The sequence below is a fragment of the Rhopalosiphum maidis genome, chromosome 4 (assembly GCF_003676215.2).
Source record: "Rhopalosiphum maidis isolate BTI-1 chromosome 4, ASM367621v3, whole genome shotgun sequence".
In the NCBI taxonomy this organism is placed as follows: domain Eukaryota; kingdom Metazoa; phylum Arthropoda; class Insecta; order Hemiptera; family Aphididae; genus Rhopalosiphum; species Rhopalosiphum maidis.
The window spans coordinates 18,142,895-18,165,654 of record NC_040880.1 but is presented as its reverse complement, the minus strand read 5'-3'; the positions used below and the strand labels follow the sequence as shown (position 1 = coordinate 18,165,654).

The 22,760-nt window shown below is 28.8% G+C and overlaps 1 protein-coding gene across 2 annotated transcripts in view; it reads right to left on the bottom strand.

Moving 5' to 3' along the window:
- LOC113550046 (serine/threonine-protein kinase tousled-like 2) overlaps positions 1-2,984 on the bottom strand; it is a 41,851-nt gene extending 38,867 nt beyond the window's left edge. Inside the window, exons 1-2 of one of the 2 annotated variants that reach the window (XM_026951650.1) lie at positions 2,419-2,984; positions 2,046-2,112 (exon numbers count right to left, since the gene is read on the bottom strand). In XM_026951650.1, the coding sequence (XP_026807451.1) occupies positions 2,046-2,076 (31 nt within the window). In that variant the 5' untranslated portion in view covers positions 2,077-2,112; positions 2,419-2,984. The remainder of the gene's footprint in view (positions 1-2,045; positions 2,113-2,418) is intronic. The other variant, XM_026951651.1, reaches the window with a different exon arrangement.
- Positions 2,985-22,760: the final 19,776 nt, after the last annotated feature.

The window sequence follows — 22,760 nt, the reverse complement described above, 5'->3', positions numbered from 1 at the left end:
CACATACGTGAACAAGCTGGCGAACGGTCGACGGCTGTGGGTTGAAGTTTTACAACATTCGGTGCTCCGGCGTGTGTATATAGTTATAGTATTGTATACATATATATATATATATAGTATATATATGTGTGTGTATATGTATGTGCGGCTATGTTTAACGAAACGACCGGAGCAGTGTGCCCCTCACATAATAAATATACACGTCTCTCCCCGCGTCACCCCGTCACCGCGTCACCGCTGCCCTCCTCCTACCCGTCCACCTAGTCATCGCACTTCCTCCTGCTCCTCCGCTCCGGTTACGGCCACAGCAGCCACCGCCGCCGCCCGTCCTTCCGCGGAGCTCTCTGCCGTTCAATAGAAAACGCCATTTTATTGTATTGTACACACGCACACGCACGAGCGTACGTACATACAACCTCTCTGGCGGTTCAACCGAGAAACGACGACGTTTCGCCCCCCCTCCCCCCTGTTGAATATACCACCGCTGTCGCTGCCGTTTTTGCGCCCCAAACGTACCACTCCACATACACCACATCCCCATCCACCACCAGCCATCACCGTTACTCTCCTCGTCCGATATCCTCTCTCATCTACTACCGACGTGGTACCTGGCCGCCGGTCGATATATTCACCCGAGCGCGGTTTGTCGTATTGTAAGGGCGCGAGCGAGTTTATATTATTTACAACGGGACGTTAAGACGTCTGCAGGTGGTAGTTGTATTGATGATAGTAGTGGTATGGTGGTGGCGGTGGTGGTGGTGGTGGTGGTGGTGGCGGTGGTGGTGGTAGTAGTGGTATGGTGGTGGTGATAGTGGAGATGACGGTCGTCATATTATTAAGAATATGTATATAAATATAATAATATTACCAATTACTGGGGTGGCGACGACGAAAATATGTTCGAATCGTTTTCGTCGTCGTGTAATTCATAATAATACGTGATTTCGTTATTTATCAACGAGTCATCCATAAACCAGTACTCCAGCACCGTGACCCCTTGAATATTCATTACATATGGGAGCAGCGGTTACGGAGTCGCGACGGAAGTGTTCTACCATTTGTGGAAAAAATGTTATCGTCTCGTTGAAGCTGTGTACGGCAAAAGAACGACGCGGAACGCGATTTTCGAAGGAAACCGTCCAATGCGACGGACGGCGGCGATTCAGGAATGTCGTTCCTTCGTCGGAAAAATACAACCTTTCGACCGCTGGCCGGTGTCCACCACTACGGCAAATTATCGTCGTTGCATTGACGTAATATTACATGGGCGAACCGACTTCTCGGTGTTGCAATAATATTCTAATAGTTTTTATAGTGGATTGGGAATGAGTATAGTATCCAAGCGGAAAGCGTAAGATAAAATCTCTCGATCGGGTCGTCGCTATTTTATGTTTAACCATATTAGTATCGTAAACGACGATTTCGGGCGGCGGCGGTCGTTGTGCAGCCATTCGCACGCACACATACAATCGTCTCGCCGCCGCTCCGGTTTGATCCCGATACTTGCACGCAAACAGTTAAACACCGAGAGAGGATAGGCGGCGGCGTCGGCAGCCCACAGAATCACCGGTGTATAATATTATTACGCCGTCGGCGAGGGGTCCGAGGGGGGTGGGATAGGACACGACGGAGAGAAGGACCCGCGACTGTCGGTTTTATTATATTTTTTTCACGTTGGCCTCACTGATTATTAATAGCAACGAGTCGCATCGTGTATTATTTTTTATTATTTATTTATTTATTATTATTTTCGTAACAGATTATTCGTAACATCATATATTCTATGCGGTAATGTATTGGGCGCGTGCGTGCGTGCGTGCGTGTGACAAAATCCAGCGGCATCACACATGCACGCGCATTCATAAAGCTCCGTCATGACAGAATAAAAATCGATAAGATAATAATATTATTGTATGGCATTTCGCGAAAAACGTACACGACTACGGCGGCGGCGGTGATTGAAAGTCAGTAGTACCGAACGATGAAATTTATTTTCATAGTAAATAAAGAATAAAATGCAAAAAAAAATATTTTTGTTTACTCACCACCTCCTGATAGCCAACGGATCTCCGTCATCCCGTCAGTTCATAACGCCAATGTTTCATTTGTAATCTGGAAACAGAAACCAGAAACTGTTTTTCAAAAAGTGCAAAATAAGAAAAAAAAATAAGACGTCGACGGAATTAAGCAACACGGGGGGGATTCTCCGAGAACTATCGGATCATTTCCGTTATCAGCGCATAGAAACTTTCGCGTGTGATAACGCGCGACTGTTGATAATAAATCGTTAAAATATTATTATTTATTATTATAACGAAACAACGGCGGACGGACATTAATGTTGACAAAAACGACGACGTCGATACTGAAGAACACATATATAAATAATAACAACACAGTAACGTTGGTGATAAATACCGTTGTCCGAGGTGGTCGCCGTGGTAAACCGAGATAAAGCGAATCGGCTGCGGCGGCGGCAGAGCGCACGCACACGCCGGATGACGGTTTTCGACGATTTTATACGATATAAATCATCATGACGGTACCCAAAACTCGAAAAGGATAATTTATTCCTTAAATTTTCAAAGACTGTCGACGGCGACGGAGGACAGCCGTGTGTACGATTACATACAGACCGTCTCTGACTGACACAACACACACAAACACACTCACACTCGCATACACACGAACACCAAAAGTGAAAAATCGAAAAACTCAAAAACAAACAAAACAACACGACACCGGGTTATTAATATTTTTGTTGCGACACTCGTTTATCGGTAAAATAAAATTAAAAAAAAAAAATAAACGTATCGTCGGAAAACAAGGAATTTGATCTCTCATAGATCTCTCGAACGAGACACGACGATAATATTACTATTATTATTATTATTATTATTATTATTATTAATATTATGACACGCGCACCGCACGGACAAGTAAACTCGTCGCGTCGATTAAACGGCGAACACTACTACAACTATAATACAATACACACGCACAACACCATACTATAATAATAATAATAATAATAATAATAATAATACTATGCGGTGGCGGGCGGCGACCACGGTCGACGACGACGACGACGACGGCGGCGACTACTACGACGACGGTGGTGGCGGTGGTAGTGGTGGTGGTGGCGGCGGCGGCGGCGTCGACGACGACGACGACGACGACGACGACGACGGGTAAGTAGTGCGTGCGTGCGTTGCCGATACACACACACAGTCGCGGGCGGTGGTGATGACGACGGCGGCGGCGGTACACATGCGTTTGCGGCTAAACCGGCCGAATTAATAAACAGCGCAACCGACACTGAGCTGCTGCTGCCGCCGCCGTCAGCTCTGTCCGCTGTGCGTGTGTATGGTTTTTACGGTGTGTGAGTGCGCGTGCATTTGTATGTGATACTCCGTGTATTGGCGATGCGAGCAGGTGACAACGCGCCGCCACCACGACCCCCCCTCGTCCCCCACGCCTGTCGAAGGTACTGTCACCACGGCTCTCCCCTCCCCCACCCAAATCCTAACCGTCACCAATGCTGCTTGATCGGCTCCGAAGCGGTGCGGTCCGCGAGCGGCGAAAAAATCTTCGCCAGCCATCGTCGGGCCGGATTCCCTGTTCCGGGTTCCGAGGGGATGGAGACGGCCGCGACCCGTTCGTTGCAGAGTCTCGCGCGTTCGTCGCCTGCACGTCCCTTCACCACCGGAAAATAATAACAACCCGCCGTCGTCCTCTCCCACAGTTACACCACCACCCCACTCCCCGGACCCGTCAACGCAGCAGCTTCTGCTCGGCAAAAGTATCTCAAGAAAGTTTATGAAAATCGGTAACGTTATCACAAGCGTTACCCAACGTACTTAAAGCCGTCGTCCCGCGATACCGTTCACGTTCGTCGTATATAATATTATCACGATTATCCGTCGATTGCGATCTCTTCCGTTCTCAAATCGCTATCAACCGGTCGAAATTGAGCGCTTCTTCCGAACCCACAACAATATACCGTCCCGTCATATAATATATACCATTTGTGTACCGTATACGTTTGAATAAGAACATTTTTTTCGTTTTATCGATGACATTTACCAAAACGTCGATTACCACTGTCGCTTTTATATCCCGACATGAACACTGTCACCTCGAACACGGTTGTTCGCAGACTACGGTTAGAATGTTGTAAAGCTGGTCGACATCACAACTGTTGCGGTTAATCATACTGATATTTTCTACTGACATAATAATTGTATTGCCTAAAAATGATAAATACTATTTTAATCAAAATTAGCAGGAAGTATGGCGTGCATATTATATTGTTACCAAATACCAATCTTAATAGTTATCGTGTAGCACTTTTTACCGAATAAATCGATGTATCATAATTATTAGTTATAGAAACATACGGATTCAACAAGTCCTGTCAATAATTCTGACAGACAATATAATACACAATAGTTCGCAAAAATATACGTAATCTTTATACGTTAATTTATTCAACGTAGTAATCTAATGACGTTAAAAATATAACTTCTCAAGCATATTTTTATCTATATATGCCCAAATATATTATTGGTTCTTGAAGAGTAGTGGCATACCTAACGGAACTGATAATTTAATTTCGTTAATAAGCTAAGGTTAAGTTCAAATGTAAATTAGCTTAAATTAATACCATATGATCACATACAATCACGATATTAATTTAAACATGAAAACAATTTACCATATATATACTATATTTGTGGATAGTATAATCTTGATATCTATCTTGATTTATACTAGCTAGGAGTTATAGAATTTCAGGATGGACTGGTTAGTGGTTAATAACCCTGTTGTTTGGCTGTTATTTGTGATTTTTTTTCTTAAATACGTTAAATTGATTATGAGACGACATTATCTTTGATTGGTGTGGTATACGATCAATGAGAAAAATGAGAACTGAGAAATACTGTACCTAACTATATTACATAAAAAAATCTGACATTATTTTAAACGTAGCCGCCGAACAAGGTGCATAATTGTATAAATTGATTTACTATATTTATAATTGTATTTTATAAACGATAAAGCGCTGAATAAATTTATATTTCAAGTTTGATTTAGAACTATAGAAAAGTTAACATTAAAAATTAATTATATGCTGAATACAATAAATAATGATCTATATTTAAATTGTATAGTTAGTGCATTTATATATAATTATATAAAAGAATTTTTATACTCATTCAGTGATTATGCCACTTCAGATTTTCATTAAGAATGTCAAAGTTCGATTGATTTTTTACAATTATGCTAATATGATATAAAATAAACTAATTCAATATAATATACAATAAACATATGGATACCACCAATTCACGCAATATTTTCTCCCAAACGGTGCCTCTATCGACTCTATCATGATCACTTAATACCTATTATAGTTTTATTAAATAAATAAAAAAAATTATGTAAGTAGTCATAACTTTCCTATTTTGATTTTTTAAACAAATATTACTTAAAAACTTTGTATTATGATTAATATTCATCAAATATTAGTTATTAATATTATACTTTTAATTTTTAGAATTAATGTAATATCATTTATATGCATTTATAAGAATACTGAAATAATAGTGTGAATGAATATTTTTGAATAAAAAAATAATGGTTACAATAGAATGTAGGTACATAATTGTATTAATAATCATTGTATAAATATATTATAAGTCCTATTAAGTACATTCGAAAATAATGGTGTTAAACAATTGTACAATAGCCGTACGTGTACTCATCAGTTATCAGTCATTGTAGTATCATTATTCGGCAATAGTCAGTACAAAACTACAAACTGAACGTGCATCTTCCTCATATACCTTGAAAACTCAACATGTCAACATATTATAAACATTACACCTTTTCATTTTTAGTACGCGAACATTACCATTAAACGGTAAAATCGTAAGAATACTCGTATGTTCTATTGTTTATCGATTGTGTATTTTTTTATTTTTTTTATTATCGTTAATCACTTATCAATTTTACTGTTAAAGCTTATTGTTGCTCATTAGTTACTCTTTAAAATTATAACTTATAACCTATTTAGAAGTTGGAATTAATTCACTCTGTACTTCTTCAATTTTATATTTTTATTTTTTGATATTTCTACTGTTGTAGACAAAATACATAAGAACAAAATTAGTATATATATTATATATACATTATACTTTATAGATATTTTATATTAATTTGAATTTTAAGCTATGTTTTTCCTATGTATAATAGCAAAGCTATCTAAGTTATCTGTATAAAATCAGATATAGGCAAAATGTTTAAAGGTACCCAAATTTATCTATATTCCTGTGTACAATTTGTCTTTTGTACTCCAGTATCTTGTCGATGCAATAAATGAAAACAAATAGAAAATATTAACTACCTATAAATAAAACAATCTTCACATTTGTTTTCATAAATTATTATTAAAAATATTTAAATCTGTTAAATTGTACTGATTTACTTATAATGAACATGCCAATAGGTACGAAGTGCTACACACGGTCTTATAAATTTTAGATTAGAATAGTGACTCACAAATATTATTATTTTTTATTTTTAAAACTGAATGAGAACTGTACCAATTTTTCATTTTATCGTAACGCAGTTTAAACTTTTAGAGGTTAATTGAGAGATCTATTCTTTAAAATTATAAAAAACTTAATATTAAAACATTGAAATGTTTAATTATAATAACCTATAAATTAGAAAACATTTGTTACATGTTTGAACAAATTATACTCAAAAAATAATTCAACTATCGGGCCATCTACGTTCTACACAATCAGTGGCTCTATTATATCAATGAAAAAATTAGTGGTTTGAACCTCTCTTTTTTTCAGTTTATTTTAAATAATCATGGTAAAATTTTGAAGCATTCCACTATTACACAATAAATTATAATTTTCTATAAACAATTAAATTTTTTAAATATTTATTCTAATTTTAAGATTTTTATATGCATTTGATAACTTTGAATTTTTTCGATAGATATTGATCTAAAATATTATATAATGTTCCTCATAAGTACTTTTTACACCAGTTAAAAAATATCATGTATAAGTAGACACAATTTTTATATATACGTGTGTTTGAAGTTTAGAATTTGACAAAAATTTTTTAAATTTGATATTTATAAGGGCTGAAAAAAATGTATTAAATGCATATTTAATTCCTCGAAAATTTCTCACACAACAATTTTACGCTTTCCTTAATTTTTTATTGATTTTTTCCTAATTATTTTGAAAAGTATTAAGAATTTTAGACCACTTAAGCTTTTACCATAAACTATTATCAAAATTGAAGATTGAAGCATTTTTACCAATCCTTTAGGTGACGTCGGATACAGAAATAAAACATACATCATTGGAAAACTATTACATGCAACGCTGAATAGTGAATACATACGTAAACGTATTATTCCGTAGCAAATAAATTATAAAATATATATAAATAAATATAAATAATATTATATATTACAATATGTATAATCGTATTTTATATATAATATGAATGTTATATTATTTTTTTTTAAAAAAACTCAATACTTAGGTATTAATTAATAAAAAATTGTGCAAAGTTATGTTGGTACACAAAATAAAGATTTTTCTATTTAAATTAATTTGTATACAGAATTAGAGTTCTATTATTAATGACTACACATCAGATGATAAAAAAAGGTTCTTATCTCATTTTATGATATAGGTATACATTATATTTCATAGTGAAAATTATTTATGATCAAATGATTATTTCGCTCATTATCTTTATATGTATTTAATATAATATTATGTATTTATGTATATTGACATCGTTTTATACGCGTCTATAATTTGAATACCCAAAATCGTATAAGCCAATATACTTAATCATCGTTATAATTATAATTTAACTACCTATTTTGTTAGATATTTTATTAAATATACGTTAAACATACCCTTTTTGTTACAGATTAAATCGTAGGATTTTCAAGTTTGATTGAATAATTAATATTTAAAATATTAGAAAATATACAAAAAATAAAAATAAATATTTTATTATTTAGGAATTTAATTTTATCCTTAGCACAATATTATAATCGAATAATCGTATAGTAAATTAAGAAAGTGTAATATAGTTTATGCTTAATTGGACTAAATCATTAAGATCTAAATGTTATCTGTTATTAACACACGAAAGAGACGCATTAAATATCATTTATATTTTCATAAAATATATTATTATATAGGGTGTCTTATACAAAATTGCTAATTTAAAACAATAATATGGCTAATAATGAAGTAAATCATTTAATCATTGCGGTACTTGCTCTTATTTTTTGTCTGTAAGAATTCATAATACTCACTAAATAAAATATGGAATTGTATAACATTATAGGAAATTGATATTTTAGTTCAAGTTCTTTAGATCAATACCTACATAATTATACATTTATAATATAATAATAGGATGTTGTGAGAGATTCGACATAATTTATTTGTTAGTTTGTTTTTATCTAAATTCGCCCAATAATTTTGCCCTAGCTACTATAAAACAAATGTACCTAACTCCAAGTAGGTATATATGGTAATAATTTTTGTTGAAATTTGGAATCGAAACAGAAATAAATCGTAAGAAATTATTTAACAAGAAACGCGTTTTCTTATATAGTAAAATTAATTTAAAACTAGTCTAAATGCTAATAAATAATAATCGTACAATTATTGCAATTATTGCCAAGTGTTCACTGTTCTTGAATGGTTGAATACATAGTTCAAGTAAAAGATATAAATTACAAAAACAATGATATATCAATAGTATTAATGACTGAATTTTTAAATATTTATTTAATCGTGTATGTCGGTGAAGAATGATAAATATATTTAAAATATTATATGTTTATTGCAATTTAATATGAGATAATAGCTTTACTTTTTATTACCTATTATGATATAGTTAGTGTCGTTAGTGATTTAGGTTATGTATACCTGGGTACTATTTAATATTAAGTTTAATAAAAACACATTTTAAACTTGATGAAAAACTATAACACGGTAATGATTAATATGATTTATAAACTAATGATAATTTTGGAATATTATTTATATTAGGTTGCTTATACAATTTGAAGTGTAATCTGTAAAATGTATTGATTTTCAAAAATGTTAAATTTATTATTATTTTTATATTATATTAGTTGTTGGTATTGAACTAAAAATTGTTGTTGAAAAGTTAGTGAAAATAGAACGTAATTATTTACTTAATGCAGTATAATGATACATATGTTTATTTTATCCAACTAGTTATTTCTAAACTCGACAAAATATGCAAATGCATGAATTTCCGGGCTTTATACATACTATTTCACATTGGGCTGTTTCTAAAAAAAACCTTGGAAAAAATACCACGCATTCACTTAAGGTTTACATAATATTTGTTTAAATGTTGATAATAATTTTACATAATAATAAAACCCATGTTATAGGTATTATTATAATGCATGTTATCATTTTTTTATATTTAAAGTTCATTCCAGAGCCAATGCGATTACAATTTGATGATGTTCAGCTATATTTATAATTAAGTAGGCATGAGAAATTTGATCAATATTATTCTATTCATCTATTGTAAATAAAAATCATTAAAAATTAAAAAGTATTTTAGAGTAGGTATCAGCAAGGGAAAATAATACGCTATGTTATATACTCGTTGCCGCTATACAGTAGCCGGTTGATGTATAATGTGACAAGCATTATATTTAAACGGATATTAATTTTTACTCGATATGTTTTTATGCATAATAACGTGTTAATTTTTGATAAATTACCATTTTAATATGCTTTAATGCTTATCATAGTTTTAATAGATCGATAATGAAAAATTATTAAAACAAAACTAATAATATTATTTACCACAGAAAAAATATGATTACGTGTGGTGTGAGTAAATGGATAATGCAATAATTAAAACATTTAAAACAAAATATGTTTTCAAAAATATTTTATGGATTAATTGACATAACTTCAAATAATTTTTATCATAAAATATACATGTATTTTTAACAGCTAATTTTTTAAAATTATGTTCGAATAATCATATTACATTATGTATATATTAAATTATAGAGAATTTGTGTTATAAGTTATCTAAAAAAAATTTAAGAGTTACCAACAAATATCAATTAAATAACAAACATATTATTATTAAAAACAAATAATAATGAAACAAAAAACAAAGGATGGTATTCCGCTCAAAGTCCAAATTTAAATTTTAAATATATTAATACTAATACAATAACTGAATAACTAAACAAACAATATTATACTAATACTAGCTACTCTGCGTTTCAAGCGAAATATACATGAGTGTTCTATTGAATGTGTATTAATAAAAACGAATGATAATAATAATTATTAGATAAATAACTGATGCTTTTATATTATGTTTATGTGCAAATAATTGTAAATTAGGTGAACTAAAAAAAAAAAAAAATTATATTTCTATATATTACGGTGATGTAACTAGAAATTTTCTATGGCGAGGGAGGACGCTAAATATATGAAATGAAAATTAGAAGGTTTAAAGTTTTTTTTCATATTTACTTATTTATAATTGCATTTTTCAGTGTATTTTTTGGAAATAATTTTATTATAATAAAAAGTAATTTTTATTTTTGTAGAACATCCATAATTATGAAAAATATATTTTATTAAAAAAATTATAGGTTTTATCATTATTATTTTTTACTGACAATATTCATTTTTAATTTCATATTTCAGAAGTATACTATTTTTCAGAAAATTGTATGTATAAAATTAAATTTTGAACAAATAGTAAAATAAGTTGTGACTTTGTAAGAATATATTTTAAAGTTTATAAAATCGAAGTAGTGGACACACATTTTGCGGGATTTAATTTGATAATAAATAATAACGAAATTTCAACTAACGATAAACTGTTATCACATTTAATAATATTTAGTATTACATGTTTATCTAATTTTTGATAAAACATTTAACATGTGGTTTATTGATCAATATTGAATACAGACGTATGCTCAATATTGCATTATATTATGTTTTTTTGCTTCTAGTTTTCAATACTAAAAACTAGTGATACAAGTTAAAAAAAATGTATAATATAAAGAGGTCAATAGGGAACTTAAATCACCTTAGCCCCTCCCTGGATACGTCATTGATATATTAGAGGTAAATATAATAAAGGCATATAGAGATATTATAATAGTTATATCTTATATAACTTATAAGTAATTATTATTTGACATTGACATGCACAGTGATAAACAGAAATATGTTTAGATAAATATTCTATTATCATATTTTTATCCCTTCGCCAATCCTTATTAATGTCAACTTTCTATGATAAAAATTACTTTTATTCATATCATAATTATATTTATACCTAAAAGGTAAAATAGGAAAAATAAATTCTCCAAAATGATTCATTAGGGAATATGAGCACATAAAAAGGTAGCTTAAGACGTTTGAAGCACTTGCCAAATATTCGCCATTATCATGCCGTATAAAAACGATTCACTTGTACTATTATTTATCAATGGTGCTTTTCAAAGATTGTCAGTAAATATGTCAGAAGTCAAAGAAATGGTTATTATATTTGAATATATATAGCTACTTGACAAATTTGCTATTTGTCCGTAACAATTTATATTTAAATTATTAGCTTGTTTTAAAAATTGTTTTTGATATGTAACATAACGTGTCCAGACCTCATTTGCAGGTCATGCACAATAGTGCCGTATCCTGTAGAAGAGCTGAGGGTATACAGACAACCCCCTCCAAAAAAATAGGTTAGGGTTGAGGGATATGACCTACAAATTTCGAAATAAGCTTAAACATATAAATATATTGTATATAAAATAATTAAATCAATTTTTACTTTTTTTGTTAGGAATAAATAACAATTCTCTTTTTATCAGATAAATAAATAAGTTATATGAAATTATATTTAGTGTTTTAAATTTCGCAGGTCATGCCTGTGCATGATAGGCAGGACCCGTAGACACGCCTATGGCACTATATATAGTACAGTACTTGGCCAGTCACGAGAAGCCGGATTAATATGATCGGTGCATGTAGTAATAACGAGATTAATTTATTTTAAAATAATTTCCATATTTGTAACAACAAATTATTAATAATAGCAATGTCCAAATGTTCAATTACCCACAAAAAATTAAAGCCAAATTTACAAAGGTGTCTACAGCCTGTAATATACACTCATACAAATTTTAGGGATGTGGTTTAATATGTTATCTACCATTACGACGATATCTACCATATTATATTTTTGGTTCAAATGTTCAATATGTTATCTACTTATAAAAAAAACTATAATTTAATCGATTTAAAATTAATATAATGCAGTTCTAATTGTACTGACAACATACAACTGACAATAAGTACATAATAATTCCTGTTGAAAAATTGTTTTTAGCTTTTTTCCGTAAATACCGATAAAAATTTATCGTTTGGTAAAAATGCTAGATAATGTAATACAAGATTTCATATAAGTTTTTATATAAGAATATTAAAAATGCACTAATTTTTTTATGTACATTTTAAGCTCAAATTTTTACAAAATTCGTCAAAATTACGAAAATTGTCAAACTACAAGTATTATTATTATTTTTTGTTATTTAAGGATTCAAAATCTTAGCTTATTAGTCTGTCATTGTACTAAACATAGGTACCTATTACATTTTTTTAAAATTAAACGTTACATCATTGCAGACAAATTATAACTTACAATTTTTTTTATAATTTTTGTGGTACTTAAAAATTCTATTATTTTATTGGTTTGGCTTTCATTGAGCGCTTCTGTTATGTTGAGTGGCATTATATGTTCAAATCAGCGCGTGATGGAGTGTATTGTGTATACTCCTCCACTTTGTGTTTGATGGTTAATACTTAAAGCATGTCGTGTCGTTTATGGGTTGAGGCTCTTTACTAATATATGAATGTGTAAGAAAGGATAAGTATCGGATTCTGATGCGTGTGATCGCGATGTCTATCATCGGTTGAAATTGGTAGGAATGTGCTATTTTTTTAAAATATTTTTGAATTTTTGATTTTGGTATCAAGGGAATATTTGAGGGGAGAAGGGGGCATTTACCCCCTTCCTCATCCCATGTATTTTTTTCTATATAATACATTAATTAATAATTTATTTAAACAATTTTTCGTTTGATACAGATCGTAAATCGTAATAATGTAATGCTAATTACTAAACATAATAAGAATTTTATGGCTATTTAGGTAATCAACTGTAAATTATTTTTAGTTTGTATAGAAAAAAAATTAATTTTGCCCCTCCCCTAGTCACAACTCAAATATGCCCTTGGTTGGTATAGACTTCTAATGATTTTGCCAAGATGAGAGGATTTTTTTATTAATAGAATTGTTGATGTCGTAAGTGGATAAGTTATTTATTGTAGGATTTAGAATAGTTTTCATTGCATGGTCGGCATATTTGTCTACTTTTTGGTTTTCTGCGATACCAATGTGTGATAGCACCCACATGAATTCAATGTTATTTTTTGTTTTGTTCAGATTAACTGCGATACCTACTCCATGTTCAGATTAGATGCGTCTGTGTATATTTTGGTGTAGTTAAGGAATGTGTGCTAAATTGTATTTTTAAATTAAAAGATAATAATGACATTATTTGTTTCGATTTTATTAAGTTGAGAAGTTCGGTATTAATTCTTATTTCTTAATTCCAAGGTGGTAACACTTGAAACATAATTTTGTTAACGATTGAGATGTGTATGTCCATTGTTTGATCATTTGATGTAATTTGGTAAATATATCTCGTATATAGTTGGATTTTTTTATATTCTTTGTTTATTGAAGGTGTTATATGATTGTTGAAAATGGTTTTGTATTTAATATGGTTAGATGTGCTTTTCTTTTTGATGATGTATTATAGTGTGTCTATTGGTCTTTTTGGAGTTAGTGGAGTATTTCTCCGGCATAATTTAAAATGCTGTCAAATGTGTTGATTGCCTTGAAGGCTCCAATCAAATTCCTTCGTTGTGGATTGGGTCCAATATCTTGAAAAGGTTTGATTTAGCTGTATTGTATGTTTGTGAATTATATTTTATTTTAGATAGGATTAAAAAGTTGTTTATAATATATAGTTAGTAGTAACTTTTGATTTGCTCTTCATATGTGTGGTGGGTTAGATTTTTAATTAAATTATTTTTATTTTTGTAGGAGTTTTATAAGTATTTTGTAATGACATTTTTTAAATAATATTTACATATTATTATGTAGATTAATTTTAAGATATTATCTGTAGTTTTTATTATGATTCTAATCACACTGTCTTACGATTAGGTAGTATTAACTCAAAAGTCTATTAATTTTGTTATTATTAATAAAAATAATATAATGGTATAAATATATATTATTATAATAATTAATTACTTAATAATACATCAAATGTTTTCTGTGAAAATTAATTCAACATTCGGTAATACTAATATATGAATAAATGACTAATAGCTATATTATGAAATATATTTAGACTATTTATAGTGATATATATGAGTATATGACTCAAAACTCAAATAAAACTTTCGGTAAAATAGCTAGGTTTTATTTTAGTATATATTTAAAACCATGGCATATTATGTACCTGTATCAAAAGAACTGTTATCGGAACTAGAGTTTTAAAAAGACATAACATTATTAACTGCAGTAATAACATAATATATCATAAAAATTAATTTTAATGGTTAGATAAATCATAATTAAATTGACGAGACAAATAATGAAATAAATAAAAGCATACATTTATAAAAGTTCAATAAGCAATTGCAATCAAAATATGACAAATATAGTAAAGAAAAAAATAAATATAAATAAATTAAATATTTAGTGGGTTTGGAGTAAACATTAGATAATAATATAATATAGGCATATAAAATATCACATATATTGATAAAAGTTAATAATACATCGTCCTATAGCTGATATATGTTATAAAATACTGCAGTTATCGAATATTGGAAAAACTAAGTCCCTAGGATTTAGTCATCTAATGCGCTATACTTTCATTTTCAAATTCCTGATTCCCGATTACCTATAACTTTTTTTCCTAGTGTGTATGACAAACAAAAAACTTGTGTATATACGAATATTATTATTATTTTTTTTTTTTTGAAAAAAGACCTATTGTGAACTAATTCTGCAACACGAGTTGCATTGTATTTTTATTACAATCGTAGTTTTAATCTTACTGAAAAGTGAAAATATAGGTACTTTTAATTTTAATATATTAATATATTACTACAGTTTTACGATTTGTTAGTTTGTTAATAACGATTGGGATTATTTATTTTAATTCATTATATCTGTCGCCTTGCTGTATTGATTGAATTATAAAACAAATGTTATCCGCGAAGAAGATTAGTATTACTAATCATTTCGTTTATGTATAGGTATTTTATAATATTTTATTGTATAGGTCAGCGGTTACCAAACTGTGCTTCGTGGAGCCCTTAGTACTCCGTAATGGCTTACCAAGGGCTCCGTTTGTAATACAACAATACATTTACATAAAACACAGACAGATAAAAATTAACGTTAAATATTTCTTGAAGGCTCCACAAGAAACTTCTACTTAAAAAAAGGCTCCGAGACTAAGAAAGTTTGGGAACCGCTGGTATAGGTACTTACACGAAACTATAATACTATTATATACTATTATACTAATACACATGTTGATGTGTAACTACTAACCCGTACAAACAAATCGTGTGGAAGTGTAAATTGTGCTTTCAGATGTTTGTTTTTTATATTTACAAAAAATTAATAAATCCTAACATATGTAGGATCATTAATATTGTTCGTAGTAAACACTAGCAAAATAATAAATTGTTTAAAAATGTAAAAACAAATGCATGTAAAAATGTATAATACTATAACTATACGTCTATAGTCTATACACACATAATGATAGCTGGGATTGTTATACATTTTTATTTTTACCTACCAGGCAGTGTACCTGTATGTTGCAATACTTGTAAAATATTAAGTGATAACTGATTACCAATTATAATAATCATACTAATATTATTTAGTAGAAAATGTCTACATAATTGTATAATGAATATGAGATTCCGTATCTATTTTTTCAAGCATCGGGTTCTGTTGATAAAACTTCGAAATATTATTATTTTTAGGCAATCATTTATTTGTTCTAAAATTTCAACTAGGGTTGAAACTTCAACCTATTATTATCTGTATAATTCAATATTGTATTATGCACTAATGAATGTAATATGTGAATCATTATTGGCGTGGTTAGAAAATATTAACTGACGTATAAAAGATTATTATAAAATATTTACTGTATGTTGTATGTACTATGTAATCACTAATAAATAATAATAAATAACTAAATATAAAATGAATCATAGGGAATCGAACTATCGAAGTGCTGTATGGGGAGCTATAACAGGCCAGGATAATTATTAATTAGGAATACCTTTTACTCATCTACAAAATATTAAAATTAATGATTGAGCTAAATTTCAATTACTATTTTCCTAATTATTACATCAAAATAATTCACTTAAATGGAATGGGTTTTTTGTAATTTACAAAGTACTAATAGTTTTTTTTACAGCTTTTCGAAAATATCCAGAAAACTATAAAATTCCAATAACCACTAGTACTATTTGTGTCAAATGATTAATATAAATACTGTGTGTATAACAATATTTCGGATTAGCCCGTATAATATAATAATAATAATAATAATAAAATAATAATAATATTTAGTTGTACAAAACTTTCGAAACGAATTTCCATTTATTAAATTAAATGGTTGACAATATTTTTAAATAAAGCTAATCTAAGAAATGATTATTAATTTTTCATTAAATGTATTTGAACGCTACATTAAGTAATTAAAATAAAATGTTTACGGATTACAATGAACAATTCAATGAACATAAATACAAATTTAATGTACACAAGTATATTAATATAATAATGTGAATTATAATCATATTGATATTATGTTTACGACTTTATGTCTTGACTTCAAATTTTGACAGCAAAATTTTTTTACAAAAGATAACATATTTAGTTCAAATATATATAATTCAATAATTTTTTGGTGGAGTAGGATATTTTCTCTTGAGCACAATAAATTTTAAGTTAGAAATTTCTATTTTTTCCGTAAAATAAATATTTCTTAAGCAATTTTTTCTTGTATTGCATTAAAAAAAAAAAATAATAGATACTTGAAGTTTTCATCAAATATTTAAATCATCATTTACATTATATAATTAAATTAATTATTTAAATTCTTTTTGAGTTATGTATACAGTATACTGTATAGGTATGAGACATTTTTAAAATTTTAATTTTTTTTCTATAAAATATGTTGATAAAAAATTATTATTCTAAATAATATGCTAATATGCTAGACAATTTTAGGTATATTATTATATTTTATTATAAATGGGCTTATGATATTTTTAAATCATAAGATTAAAGTATTTCCTAATTATATTATAATACCACGAATTTTTTTTATGGAAAGTTTATATTGACTTAAAAGTTAACAACAATAATATTTGATCAATGATCATTTTAAAATGTATAACTTTTAGTTTCAACATAAGCGTTGTCACAAACGACTTCAATTATCGCAATCCTCTAACCTCTTAAAAAGGATCTTTCCATATTCCATCTTATAAAAATGCCAGGAAATCAGATTTACCTACCCGATGCAGAAAATAAAGTGGTGCAATGTGTCATGTCCAGCTACTAAGTATATAATTATTTTTCAATAATATAACAAAATAAATTTGAAAAAAATATAATGTATAATATAAGTGCATACTATAATCATAATAGGTATAATTGATAATTGATAATACTATAGTAAATGTCATGTTTTTAGGATTGTAATGGAGAATTTCTAACATTGAAAATAGCCGAGACAAAAAATGTCTGTAGGTAAATTGTCTTACAAGTTACAATCTAGATATATTTTTAAAATTTTGGTGAATTAATAAAAGCTTCAAGCTGTATATAAATAGTCTAATGGTTTCTATAACACAAATAAGTTGAGAGAATGAGGTAACTAGGAGTCTAGTAGGAAAATTTCCCCCCATGACTACCTTTAGAAGTTTAGACCATGACATTTAAGCTAAGTCCTTGCGAAAAATTAACAACATTTTTGTTATGTATTTAATGTGTATAATAATTAATTATTATATAATATATATATTAATATTTTCAATATTTTTATGTATATGGTTATTATTGGTTATTCCAGTTTTTGACGAAACAATTTAACAATCATAACTAAGTATGGCCAGTATGGGTATTGAGTATCTCTACACGATGACATTACGTAAACATAAAATATTAGTTGGTTCTTTTTCATTTACTAGAATAATTAAAACGTACATAAGGTCGACCACGTGTCCACTCCACAAAATAGATTCAAATATGTAGCTGTATTAAATATGGTAAAAAAATAAGATTGAGAAGTAATAATAATTGATAATTTTTTTAAGGTATTCGTTTCAAAATACAAGCATATATAATGTATAATTTTAATATTTTGTAAACAATAAAATAACATTTGATTTTTGATCACTATTTTTAATGTCGATGACACTCCTCCCAACTTAACTTCATGGCTTATTTTCGGGCGTCGCCCAAATGCGGCCCAAAGTAACCTTTTTATCTTTTCACCAATCCCGATTGCAGCCTGTACATAGTAGGTAGGAAATACTATTTAAATAGTTATCAAAACTAAATAAATATTCCGATTGCGTAGGATACGTATTTTGACATAATTATAAATTTATAACTATTGGTTATACACGATTCACACGATCACGTGGTAATTCGGTGCTGCCATAGATTTAGCTTCTATACAACCTTCAACGGCTAAAATACAAATATTTTGTGATTATATTGATGATGATTCTGATTTTCTACCTGAAATATGGACTACTTGTAGTTCCAGTATGTATTTAACGCCGAATGCGTGTAAAAGTTTTCATTCGAAATTTAATTTACTATTTTATACTTCACATCCAAGTATATTTCAATTTTTGGAAATTTTGAAACAATGCCAAACACACGCTAAAATAAAAATTCAATCTATAATAGTTTTTACTCCTCGGGAAATAACCATAAAAAAAAAAAAAAATGTATACAAACCAAAATTACAAAATTAAACAACTTGAAAATATCTAATTTTAATTTTGTAAAAATAATGAGTTTTAAAAATTTACCTTTAACACTATAATTAGTAATTATTTTACTATTTATTGACACATTAATTATATTTCATATATATTTTCAAATACAAATATGTCCAGTACAGTATTTAAAATATTTACTTTATTTTATTAATTATAAACTATTTTGTGAACCAATGTGTGTTTGGACACAATCGGGATACTTATATTTGGGATAAAATATGAATACCTGAATTCGGGCTGCAAACGGGCAATTCCGTTATTTTCCTCGCAGGACTCTGTGACTACTAAATGCTAGTTACATCCATAAAGGTTGATCTCCCACTGCTTATTTTTGAACTTTGATTTTGTAGGACTAGCTAACCTTTTATTTGTCTATAGTTTTGAAAATTCATCATTATCGATCAAAAATTAAAAAACGAGGCCACTGCCGCGATGTGCTAGGGTTAGAATCTAATAGTCCACGCGCGCGGTTATAGATACGTAAAGGTACATTTATATAGTTAAGTAGGTTAACACTTACTACTGGCTACTGATGTAATCAATAATTTTTCAAAAATGCTCTTCTCTGTACACAGGAAACCAACGACGGAGAAATGGCAATAATAATTTCTGACGACAGCTAGTGTTGTGTTTGGGGATTTTATATTTAGCCGTATCTACAAACGGAAAGTTAGCTGTGACGGCGGTTGATAAATTTGCTTATTTGCCATTTTTCTTTTTTATAATGTATGCGACGACGATCAGACCAACGCAGCTTTATAGTATATTAAACGATTCGTTTATTATTTCACGAATAAAATACCACAACGGAGCACTGAGCGTGCGATGACACTACGGGGGCCACTAATCACTAGACACTAATCAGTATCATATTATTATAAACGTTACAAACACAGAATTCCATTTAAGGGGATCGCAAGCGGTGATTTGCTGTCCTCGTCTATGATACAACCAATATAATATCTGAGATATCTATAGGTATTTAAACGAACTGATCTATTTATGATGATGCGATAAGAATTCTGAAAACGTTTCATTGTTTCAATTTCTTAAGTTTGAATTATTAATTTAAATCGTGAAATTAAATATATCACATGATAATATTATGTACCAATTTTTACCAATTTACTCTATTGCAATATTTGTACAGATCACAGGCGTAAATTAGGGAGGCTCAGCTTTAAGCCACCCTATCTCAAACATTTCCGAACTTAATATCACCAGTTAATAAATTATGTTAGTTTAATACCTGTTAATTGTATTTCTAACCCCCACCTCAAAATATTTTTAACATTACGCGTATGATACAGATAAAATCGATAATGTGTGATACCGATCTAAAGTTAACATTTCGAATTTGTTTTGACAATAATAATATAATATCCTTATAGCATTATCGTTTAATCGATCGATTGCTTTGTTGGAAAATATAAAATAATAATAAAATTAATATTGACGTCATAAACTAGTGACGTCTTAAGGTCGAAGGTCAATTCCACAGTAGGGTAGGAAACATAATTTATACCTATTTGTTAAAAAACTTAAAAAATTTACTTATATTAACAGTAATATGGAACATCACACGCCTCTCTCTAGATTGGATTGAGGGTTGGCTCTTTTACAAAGAGTTGCGTCTTGTATAGACATTGATTAAATATATTATGTATTATGTACACTGTACAGCCCGACAGTAGCGTAATTTGGAGTACATTATTTTCCTATTTTGTCTTAAAATAACGTGGTAGACCAGGTAACATACTTCTTGGTCGCTCACAAAAAATTAATATTGTAATATAATGGCTTAAAAATAAATAAATGTAATAGCTATACAATAAATTAAAGCTTGGATCAGGGATCAAAACAGATTCTTTACTACTACAATAAAATATCAAGGGGCAATTGGAAATTGTCTCCGCCCCATACTAGTCCATGCTAAACTTGATATATATAAATGATGATGTAAATTTACTATATATGGCATAATTATATTATAATACATTATATATTTATAATATGTTAGGTATAATTATTACTAACACAGTAAATAATAATAATACAAATAAATTACTCGCAAAAGTATATTTAATATAGATAATTAAATTCAATTATATAGGTACAATGCATCATGATCTTGTATTTTAATGAGTGTACAAACACAATATCACTACATGATTGCAATTGAAAAGGAAACTTTTTGAGCAGAAATATAGTAGGTAGGTATATTATATAAAAAAAATCATCAACAAACCATGAAATAATAAAAATAAAAATAATAATAAATAATAACATAAATACAAATAACTATCACATTGTATACCTATTTTTACTATTTAATAAACTAAATAGTAATTATTAGGTTTTTTAAATTATAAGTTTCAGGATACTAGAATATTGCAGATTAAGAGTGGAAATAATGTGCCAAAAAACAAACACATTAAAGACTGTTGCTTTTTTTTTAATTCATGGTATCTAATTGATCCATGAGCAATCATATTTATATGTAACGAAAAGAGTGTAAATTAAATTACAGTACTAGTCATCGTGATGTTATCCAATTAGTAATTAAAAAAATTAATTGAATATAAAATGTATTATGTTATAGTTTAATTGGATAGGTAGATTATTAACTTAAAAATAATTAAGCATGCAGATTCATGTCTTTAAGAATTAAGATGAAATACTTATAAAGAACTGTAAATAGTTAAAACAATTTAAAAAGAGTAGTTAAATAAATAATTTTCCAACAATTAGAAATATACTGTGGTTTAAAATGACAAATATATTATCTGTAACAACAATATTTGTATCTTACAATCGACAATAATTTTAAATCCTAATAGAATGGGTACTTAAATGTGATCACATTGATTTTAATAAAAGTATATTCTAAAATGAAACCAAGAAAAAAAATAACATTAATAGTGATTAAGTTCCTCAATTCAAATGTTATGCAAGTTATGATTAATTTGCTATTAACTGGTGAATAATAATTCATATTAAGTGACATCAATTGTATTAGCTAACAAGTATTCAAATATTCGCCAATAGTCATCATTATTAACAACTATGACAGTAAAAAAATATTTTATTTTTGCAAAATCTTGTTTTTATACTAGATTTATACTGATATTTAATAGATTTTTATCATAGTAGGTATTGTTTAAATTAAATATAATTATTTAGATGACTTAAATTAATTTGGAAATGACTGTAAAATAAAATGTATCAATAATTATTGTTACAAATTATTCTTGTAAATATTAAAATTTACTTGGTATGGATAAGTTAAAAAATATGGCTTTTTATCAATCACCACAGTTGATATAATCTAAGCTAGGAGATTCTAAAAAGTTTAAAATAAGGAATATACTAGAATTTTTTGAATATAACATAGCATTATGGTATGTTTTAAAAAAGATATATGTAAAATTAAAACTTATCAATTATAAAAGGTATGTACTATGTATATTAA